Here is a 10,516-nt window from a genome sequence, read left to right as displayed (position 1 = left end):
CCGCCGCGGTTTTCGGTGCGCTACCAGGGGACCGGCGGACGGTTTAATTCAGCTCTCAGGATATATGGGCCAGGTCTTCTGCAGGGATTCTCTTGGGGAGTGACCCTGACATCGGGAGGCCACGTCTCTTTCCGTGGCAGTAATAACGTGTCACTCGAGAGAGTCATTAATTATCACTGAATGGCTCCTCAGAGCGTGAAAAAAATACCTAAGATCAGCGGGGTCGAGGATAAGCTGCGAGAGCCAGGGGAGGAAAAAGAGGCAAGGCTTTTGTTAGCTAAATAAGCAGAATTCCCTAAGAGGCAAGGCTTTTGTTAGCTAAATAAGCAGTTTTCCCTCCCCCGCCGGGAAATATCACCCACCAAACCCCCTGGCTGGGGTGAATGGAGGGTGTGCAAGGTGGGTGCTGTTGTCCCATGAGCAAGTGCAAAGTATGTTATAAAACTGCTCCACGAGACCTGCTGTGGGGGCCAGCTGCAGCAAGAGCCACATCTGGGCCACGGAGAGAGGTAGCCTGGTTTGTGTCTGCAAGCAGATGGGCTTTGGGCTGGGGTTTATTCTTCCTCCAGACCAGACTGGGCATCCTGACAGTCCTGGCTCTGGGAAATCTGGATGCAAAGTTAGTGCAGGTCTTCGAAGGAAAATGCAATGGAAAGAGGCATCCACCCCGCCTCACCAGGGAGGGAGGGTGAAGAAGAGCTAAGGTCAACGGGACATTCGGGGCATCGGAGACCTGTCCCCTGGGCCCAGGCCTGGTCCACCCAATGGGGCCAAGTGCAGCGTGTTCAACCACCCGCAGCATCAGCTTGGCGTCACCGGGGCCGTGACCGTAAAGCCTGACCCATGATTGTCACTTGAAGCCAACCCCGTGCCAACGTTGGGGCTGCTGAGGTCTCAGGGGCCTAACGAACAGAGCGCGGGGCGAGTCGCTCGGAAAGCCTCCTTTGACCAGCTGGCCCTTTTTCTCTAACCTCAAAAGACAACGCTTTTCTCAAATGAATTGGATAGTCCCATTTTTTCACCCTACCCGGCCTACGGCAGGTGCCTCCGATGGCTGTTCTGATTGAACAGGGCGCTCACCAGTCGCTCTTTGGAGCGATTTTCAGTTTAAAGCAGCGCGAAAGCCTGCGCTCCGCGGCGTTTGTCTGCCGACGCTCCCGCCTGCCGGCCTGGGCACAAGCAGAGCGAACCCAAGGGCCTGCGTTCTGCAATATCCACCCGGCTCTATTACTAAAGGACTATTTGTAGCCGAAGTTCAGTATCAATTTGATACAGTAGTTTTGTCTGAAGGGGTATTAAAACAATCAAAACCCTAAAAACCCAACCTGGAAGCATTTCTCAGCATTTCAGAGGGCTTCTTACCCCTTCCCTTGAGCCCCAGGGAGCTCACATCCATTCTGCATTGCCCTGTTTTCAGTTAAAAGACCAGAAAAGAACAGAATAGATTGCCTTCCCCTCTCCCTCCTCCCTCCCCACCATCCTGCGCAACCCCCCTTTCCCTCGAGCGGTCCAGTGGGCCTGGCTCCCAGCCGTGCTGAGCACCCACAGCTCCCGCTGACTGCTGCTGGAGATGGGCGAGTTCAGCCTCTCTGACAACGCCAGCCTCCCTCTTTTCATATCCGGGCCCATGAAGGCCTGTATGCTGCCCTGCCGGGCATGAGAACAGCCCTGGCTGCAGCAGACAGACAGATAGATGGACTACCATCTCCTTGCTCCTGGGGTGGGTGGTGAACAAGCTTATCTGCTGATACCTGTGGCCTGATCCTGCCTACCTGATGCACCAAACAGAAAACTACCCCAGGCAGATGGGGCTAGGAAACCAACCCAGCGCCAGCTCACGGCTTGGCAGGACCCTATCTTCCAAAATGCACCCAGGAAGCCCATGCAACAGTCTCGTGGACCATTCATAAAACCTCGGCGCTACACACAGCTCGTTCCCGGGATTACCACCCAGCCTCCGACTGCGTTGCAGCGTACGGGCTCTGCCTTGGATGCCTGCTGTCAATCCCTGCAACTCATGACCTGGGCCCTTGTCTAAGCCTTGCCAGCCACTGAGTCTTCAGAAACCCCAAAGCCACTAGATCATCGCAAGGGATCCACACGCTGCAGCTTCCTGAGGGCGCAGGATGGACCGAGTCAGACAAGACATTGCCCCGCTCCCCATCCCACACCAGAAGGAAACGCAGCGGGATCCTGCCTCGCTACGGCAAACTGAAAGGCAGTCCCAGGACAGGAGCGGACCCCGGCGCTATTGCACTTGCCTTTCGCTCAAGCATCACCCGTTTGGTGCACGGAGCCGGGAGACGTGACGGGCGAGGGGGCAGCGAGGATCCCCGCTGCGCGGGGAGGGGAAGAGATGTGTCAGCAGGGAAGCCGGGAGCCCGTGTGTGCGTGCACAAGCGTGGGGGCGAGGGGGGTCGTGGAAATGGGGAGAGGCTGGGTAGAAAATTGCAGTCTCTTTCCTCTCTCTTTTCCAGTGTGAAACAAGGTCCGTGACTTTCCTTAAAGTGGTTTTCCTCTTTTTCTCTTAAAAAGGGAGGTGTGGGGAGGGGGACGGAAACCCGGCACAGCCCCCGCCTCGTTACCCTGGGTTGTAAACGAATCCTTGGAGACAGTCCGGGAACCTCTTATTTCTCGGGCATCTTGCTGGCTCCTGCTTTCCGGCTGCCGGGCGGCTTGGGGCCCCTCTCCTCCGCGCCAAGCCGGCAGTTGGAGCTCTCCCACGGCTCTGGGGGTTTCTTGTGATTAGTCTTTGCCGCCGCGCTCTCTTTGCCCTTGGCGGACGGTTCTGGGGGCCTTTCCTTGGGTTTTCTGCCTCTTTTCTTCCCGTTTGTGCTTTCCTTTTTCTCCTCGTTGCTGGAAGAAATCTGTTCCCTGCTCTTCTTTTTCCGGGAAGCCTCTGCAGAGGTGCGGAACCAGTTCTGTGCCCGGAGCGGGACGGAGGACGGGACAAGCGGTTAGAGACCTTCCCGGGGCGCTGCATCGGTCTCTGCACCCTCCCGGCCACCCCCTCCTGCTAGGGGTTTTCCTTCCTCCCCCACTTCTCCTTTCCCACACCCCCACCCCAAGCCCTGCCCGTGTAGACGTGCACCTCTCTACCCCTCCGCAGCCGCTTTGAACAGACGTGGGTTCACAGGCCTCCGTCCCGTGCATCCCACCCCGCTTCCTCACCTCTGAGTGAGTCTTGATGATATGGTACTTGACTCCGCTCTCCGAGCTGAACTCCTTCTGGCACAGCAGGCAGCGGTACTTCCCCACGGAGTGGTCTCCCTGGAAGGCAAGCAGCAGCCTCCTGTACCCCGCAGCGATCTCCCGCAGGCCCTCGGGGAGAGGCTGCAGAGCTCCCACCACCCAAACGAGGACCCTTTGGAAAGCTCGAGGCATCCTCAGCAGAAAGAGGGTCCCTATTCTGTGTCCAGCTAAAGGCCCCCAGAAGCTCCCTGGGCATCAACAGCTCAAAGACTTGGTTGGCAAGTGTGTACGTGTCCCTAAGATACCGCACGCAAGGATTGGCAGGATTTCAGAGGCTCTTAACTCGAAAGGCCAGCCCATCGCAATGCAATTTGGCCCCTCTGCTGCTAAGCAGTGGAGGCTCCTTCCCTTGAGACACATCCAAAGAGAAGAGATGGGCACATTTCAGGCAAGTGTGCAAAGGCATGCACCTTTGCATATCTCATTTGGCAGAGCAGCTAATGCACAATGCACCCACGGGGAAGCTGTAAAGCTTCAGCTCAATTAGCCACAGGTGCGTTCGATTATCCCTGCATGTGAGGTGTGCAAATGCACACGTGCATCGCAGGCCTGATCCGTGAAAAACATCCAGGATTGTGATGCCAAAGGCTTAAAACCCTGGAGATGCACAGGAGACAGGGCGTCGCTAGCGCTCACACAGGCAGCCGCATTCTCCTCCACAATGGTGCCGATTTTAATTGCATAAAAGCCAGGAAATTCATCGCTACAGTTCCCACGGCAACGATAAATCAGCTGTATTGTACCCTGTATCCGGGCATAAAAGTTAACCCCTTTCGACAACGACACAACATTACCACACACGCGCCCAGGGGGGAACGAGCAATGGTTTCTGCGGGTGCTGTAATGCGAATTTCCTGGAGTTTGTGCATTACAAATCTCACTGGTAATATAACATTAACATGGGCTCTTTTTTTTAAAATTTAAGATAACTAAGGGCCCAATTTCGTGGCTGTCAGCAGATTCTGTGATTGTTGGAGATGCCTGCTGGGATTTGAAACCTCTCCTAATTTATGACCTATGGTTCTTTTCTAATTTTGCCTTTCTATTGTTGAACAGGCGATTCGGCTGCTGCATTTCCATTATTACAGCCCTCGTGAAAATGAATGGGTTGTCTGCTCTCCACCGGCACCGGGGAGCTAACGCGTTCTCTCTTGACCTGGGGTTTATACAGCGGGCGATGTATGTCCTTGGTGGGAATCCAGTCCTAACTGCGCCGTAAATCTGGGGGCCGACAGGTCTCTCATTTACCGGCTGTGTCTTTACGCAGGCAGGTCTAGGCAGCCTGCAGTCGCACTTAATAAATAATCACGCAAACTAATCTGAGCTCATTGATCTCTACTGGTAACAGGGCAGTGACTCAGCACCTGCTCCACGCCGGGGAGTTATCAGCTCATATCCTCTGCAATCAATTAGAAGAAAACAAAACTCAGCCTGGTGCTGGTGTCCTGGGTTTCCTTGGTGTGGCCCTACAGTATGTGCTGGGAACAGATCATCCACGGTGGGAGACTGCTGGTCAGGGCTGGAGACAAGGGCAGCGTGGGGGCTGCAGACTTGCATACTATTTGTGGGAGAAACTGCCCTCCAACCAGGCAGCGAAGTGCTCGGTGGCCATTCCTGCAGCGTGTGCGCCCGGATCTGCAGGCTGGTGCACACGTGTCCCATGTCCTACCCCGCACTGTGCAGCGAGCAGCTGAGAGCACAGGCAGGCTGGGCTAATGGCTCGCACAGGAATCCCGCTCTCCCTCATGCTGCATAGATGCACGGGCTCCCTGTCAGCTGTCTGGAGCAGGAGCAGCTCCTGAGTCAGGGCTGCCAGGCCTGGCCTCTGCATTTGCACAACGCAGGTGCTGCTGCTTGCAGAGTCCAAGCATCACAGCTGCGGTCACTGCCGCTGCACTGGTTACTTCTGCAGACTTGGGATTTTTTTGCGTGAGGGATCATAAGTCTGTAGCACGTGTGAGGGGTTGCTTTGCAGGTGGGATGTGCCGAGTGGAGCCTTTCCACGGATGCTGCTGCAGTGTCTGCACAGCTGGATTAATGATCCGACTGGTGCTTTCTCGCCCCATGTTCCTATGGCCAACTAGAGATGTCACAGGGCGACTTGCACATCCTTTTCCTCATGTGTGCCACCACAGACGACTCGTGCATGCCTGGGAGGGAGCGCCGGCCCTGGCACTCTCGCCGGTCTCCCGTCGCTCCACGGAGGGCCCCTTTCCTAGCAAGCCAGGAGGCTCCGCTATCTTGCCAAACAACAGCTTGAGTCTCCCGTGCCTGCTTGTTTGTTTTGTGCAAATCCTACTCGTTACGAGGATTTCTGCATGCGATTTTCCAAATTATCTCATTAGGAGACTGCGTTCCAGCTTGCGCCGACGGGGAGAGGGTTGGATATGTTTTTAATAATCTCCGAGCACATAGTTGGCTTGCTAGGCCTGCCTGGCTGCCTTCTGGAAACGCCGCTCCATGTGCTTTAGAGCTGGAAACACTTCAGGATTTAAAGTTTTACTAGCTCTTTCTCGGTTTCCAATTCAGCGGAGCTGCACTGAGTCCCCATCTTGCCGCAGGCCAGTGCTCATGGAGTTAATTTAACCTGGAAACGTTACCGCTTTATCTCCAGAGTGCACTCGCACTTGAACTCCAGTGCGGCACCATTTATAAAGACCCAGGCAGCTAATGTCGTTCTGTGCCCATTTCTGGCTTTGTCTCTCTCCTAGACTGCAACTATCCAGACTACAGGGGCGAAAGTGTCGGAGGGGTTTGAGTCCACGTGTGCAAGGTGTCTCCCTGTCCTGGCTCCTTTGAAAATCCCTGCCTCTGTGCTACCCAAACTGGTGTGCAACTGCCGGCTACCTTGTGCCAACTGCTCTGGGCATTCACTGCTGTAACCCTGATGGACACCGAGGGGGTGCCCCCATCGCCGCTGGACCACGCCGCACCGGGCCGCAGGTCTGCGCAATGCAGCTGCCCCTTCATGCACGCTGCATCTCCAAATGGAGGCCATAGGTTTGGGCAGTTACGGGCACTGGCTCCATCCTAGTCCAATGCCTCTCCATGGTGCAGACAAGCCTATATGGTGAGGATTGCCTTGGCTATGGTAGTGGCCTGGGTGAAACTCCTTTGAGGGGTGGCATGTGCTGAGGGGAAGGCAGTTCTGTTAAAGCCGTGGAGCTTGTACTGACATGGTGGGGCAGTTCCCCCAGACACCAGGCCAATACAAGGACTATGGACCCCTCAGGGCTTCAGGGAGGTCTCAGCGGTGTTGAAGCCCAGTGCTGGACTATTGCAAAGCCTCTGAATGGCTCCCTCTTGTCCCTGCCAGGCCTACGCGGAGGCTGAGAGATGGGATCCCCTGCTTCAAACAAGACGGCTGGAAGCCGAGGTCTGCCCCCACACGGACCTACCTTGTTGCAGTTCGCCAGGTGAGCCTTGAGGCCGGAGACGCTGGAGTAGATGGCTTCACAGCACTGCAAGAGACAGAAAGAGAGGGGGTTGCAGCGGGTCTTCCCTGGCTCCTTGCCTCTCTCTGTTTCCACCATGCCCAGGGGGGCTGCCCGGGTTTGATTGCCAGCACCGCCTAATCAGCATGAGGTTAATTTTCCATGTCACGCGCAGGGATCCGGCCACACGTTTCCTATTAGCGCTAACGGGAGTCATGTGGCTGCGTCCCCCTGCACCGGCCGGAGAAACATATCCCTCAACGTCTCCGTGACAAATGCACATTTCCTCGCCATCGGGAGGCCCCGCTGGGATCCAGGAGCTCTCAGCGCCGCGGCAGAAGCTTACGGAAGAAAGGCTAATCACCGCGGCAGCAGCATAATCACCCCCGAGAATCGGCCTTGCCTAGCGTGCGTTAATTAGCCAACGCGTCTCACTCAGGCTGGCGCTAACATCCCTGTCTTCAAATGCCAATCAACAAGGGTTTGTGTCGGATTATAAATCAATGGCCCAGTGGCGGGGAGGTGGGGGGTGGGGCTCGGTTCACATCCTCGGGAACAGCAAGCATCTTAAAAGAGATTTAAAGGACACACGTGCTAACCCCGAGATATATGCACCTTGTTTTGGGGGAGCGGGGGGAAATTTGTGAGCAAATTAAATCAGATAAATAAATCAATAAAACCGGGGCTCTGTATGTGTGCAAAAGGCCCGAGCAGTTACTGGAATTGCGACCAGTAAAGAGACTGGGAAATCAGGCCCAGGTTTCCTTAAATCACAGGTGGCTGAAAGCAAGGGGACCCTTGTGACAGCCGCCCCTGGGGCCACCCCTTGGCCTGTGGCTGGTAACGATGCCATCACTGTCTCGATGAGCGTGATGCATGGAGCAGCATGGCACCGTGGCCGGCCAAGTCCGGGCGCCTGTTCTTGGGCAAAACTTTAAGACGCCCGACTCCACTGCTGAGGCTTGAATCCAGATCCAAGCAAGGAGCAGTGATCTCCTCGCTGAGATCCCTCCCCTCCGCTGCCCCCCCGCCCGGGGGAGATACAGAAATGTCCTTACGTCGTTGGGACAGTTGATGTGTCCTTTCTCCTTCACTTCATTTTTCCAGGTCTCCAGCAGTCTCGGATTTAACTTGGGAAGTCCTGGCCGGGTGTAATTGAGCTGCCGAACAACAGAACGTGGTTAGCGGGGCTGGGCCCATCCATCCTCAATGCCTCTGAAAGGGTCTCGCCCCCTTGCCCCCCCCCGGAGAGGTGAATCAGGGCTGAAAAATGAGCGTGGCATGCTCAGCCAAGTCCTCGTAGGGACTCCACTTGCACCACAGAAGATGCTGAATGCAAGCCAGCGTGAAGGGCTGGGGACGGGACAGGAGCGGAGCTGGGTAAGGGGCAGGCTGGAAAAGGGGGCATGAAGCCGTCTGCCCTGCTCCTCTCTCCAGCAAGCACCCTCAGCGCTCTTTTTTTGGATGACAGGAGCCTGATTTGCCCTGAAGTCCTTTCTCTCCCTCACTTCAGCGGGGGAAAGGATCAGGCCCTGCATGTGCAACCGCTGTCTCTCCAAACTGAAGAATAAATGACGCTGTTATGGGAAGAGGCCGTGAAAGCCAACGCCCGAGAGCCTGCGGGGCTCCCGTCCACCGATTAGTGGGAATATCCCATTAAACAATGAAAGACTCTTGTGCGTCTCTCTCTGCTTTTGGCAAGGGCTCTCACTCCGAGTGCTTTTAATTACGGCTGTGCTAATAACCTCAAGGTCTAGCAGAACGAGCCGGGCCTTCCAGCAGACCTCCCCGTGAACTCCAATTCTGCGTGTCCGGTGCTGCACAGCCCATCGCGTGGAGGGACAGTGTTTGCGCCCCTTTGCTGGCACATGCAAATGCTAGGCTCAGTTGTCAGGAAAGCATCTATACAGCTCCATGATGGCTCGGCCTGTTGCGGCGTGGCACCCGTGTGCACCAAGGGACACCGGGAGCCGTCTGCATTGCTGACGTCTTGGCATATCCATTTCTGCAGGGGGAACGGTGCTGCTCTGAAGATTCAGGCTGAACACAAGAGTCCAGCCTGCTGTCCCCATGAGCTACAATGCAAAAATTAATTGTGTTTGCCCAGAGGCACAAGAAGAAGGTGTTTCACAGAGCTGCCCCCAAGGAGTCAAGGCCTTGGCTGGCCAATGAAGCTAGCACTCTAGTCTGGGACTCTTCAACGTGCTGGGCACGTCTACATGTTCACTAATGTGCCTTAGTTACTGCACGTTTAGTTTAGTACTTGCTTAATAAAATACTAATTAAATGCTCAGCAACTACAGTTACTGCACAGTAGCGCCAGCGCAGTTATTTTGTGATGCTTACTGCACATTAGCCTAATAACACTGCGCAGTGGGCTATTAGTGCGGTTTTAACCACCGCACAGTGTTATTAGGCTAATGCGCAGTAAGCGTCTTGTGTAGATGCACCTACTGATAAACTCTCAATCCGTCTTCTCACCGCGTTGGGAGGAGACCTGCCTTCATCTGACGTCGTTCTGTGCTTCTGAACAGGCACTTAGAGATGAGGGTACCTGTGTCCTGTGCAGTTCAGGTGACCGTGGGCAGCCTGGAGCTTTGTCCTCAAACACAGACCTTTCCTTCTCAGTCGAACCGAGCCAGAGGGTGAAAGCGCCCCGTGTCAGGATGGACCCTCTAAGGCACCTGCCGGACTCAGATCTGAACGGGAGGAGTGCGATGCTTCTGCAAAGGCAGCCGTCAGAGCCTTTGATCCCTTTCTCAATGAAAACTCAAATCAGTCCACACCACAAACGAATCGTGACGGTAGCCAGGTGTAGTCCCAGCAGCTGAGCTCTGGAGCAGGGCGATGCTCTGAGATGCGGGTTCTGTCATGCTGGCCCATGGAAACCCGCTCTCGGCGCTCCCAGAAGAGGCACGTCACCAACACACACGGATCCCGTAGCTTCCTCGTGGGCCGCGGCACTGGGAACGCCGGCCTCGGCTCCGCATCTCTGTTCGGCAGCAGCCTCGGGCATGGAAAATTTGACTTTTTTCCATGTATTTGCTGGAAGTGAAAGATCCTCGTGGCCAAGTCGTTAAGTGACTCCCACGGTGCCTGGCGCAGGTCCAGGCCTTCGAGGGCCCTGCACAGCGGTGGCAAGTGGGAAGGCTTTTCTGACCGACAATCAGATTTAATTAGTTTTCATATTTCAAGCCTCTCTCCCCCAATAGCTCCCCTGCCCCAAAACACACCGCAATAAATGGAAGCCAGGTGCTCCGCCCCGGCCTGAGCCAACAAACCCCTAATCAAGCTGGCTTCCCAAGCGACTGAGGCTCTGATCGCCCACACTGCAGCAAAGACAATTAATCTGGGGAGACCTGGGTGCAAATCCAGAATGGCTTACTCATGGTAGCAGCTGGAGAGTCGCAGCTTAGCTCCTAGACCGGTAGGATGTTTGAGCCATATCACTGAGCTACAGGGTCTTGGAGCTAGGCCTGATCCAGCCTTATTGTCCCCAGATGTGGTTGGTTTAAAGATCCAAACCCAGCACCCAGCTATGCATCCTCACCTCCAAAGGCCAAGCGGTCCCAGAGCCCTGACCCAGAACAAAGGCGCTGTCCATAAAGATGGAGACGCAGCAAGGAAAGCTAGGGGCTCTGGGTGCTGCTGGACTGGCTCTGCTAACGCCTTTCAGCTTCGCTCCGTGGGATTCGTTTGCTCTCCAGTCCTTTGTGATGGCTGATGGAGCAAAGAGATGCTCGCAGGAGGCAGGACAGGACCCACAGACTCATTTCACATGTGAGCTAGGGATCAAAACTCCAGTTCCAGGAGTGGAAAAGGGGTTTCCC

General features: G+C 55.5%; 1 protein-coding gene across 6 annotated transcripts in view; it reads right to left on the bottom strand.

The window, feature by feature from the left end:
- Positions 1-304: 304 nt before the first annotated feature.
- Positions 305-10,516, bottom strand: part of ZNF512B (zinc finger protein 512B) — a 33,312-nt gene continuing 23,100 nt past the window's right edge. For all 6 annotated transcript variants that reach the window (XM_025201678.1, XM_025201677.1, XM_025201675.1 and 3 more), the window contains 4 exons: positions 7,745-7,846; positions 6,651-6,713; positions 3,172-3,270; positions 305-2,921 (listed from right to left, as the gene is read on the bottom strand). In XM_025201678.1, the coding sequence (XP_025057463.1) occupies positions 2,628-2,921; positions 3,172-3,270; positions 6,651-6,713; positions 7,745-7,846 (558 nt within the window). In that variant the 3' untranslated portion in view covers positions 305-2,627. The remainder of the gene's footprint in view (positions 2,922-3,171; positions 3,271-6,650; positions 6,714-7,744; positions 7,847-10,516) is intronic.

This window comes from Alligator sinensis, unplaced genomic scaffold (assembly GCF_000455745.1).
Source record: "Alligator sinensis unplaced genomic scaffold, ASM45574v1 scaffold752_1, whole genome shotgun sequence".
Taxonomy (NCBI): domain Eukaryota; kingdom Metazoa; phylum Chordata; order Crocodylia; family Alligatoridae; genus Alligator; species Alligator sinensis.
This window is presented reverse-complemented; position numbering and strand designations above follow the sequence as displayed.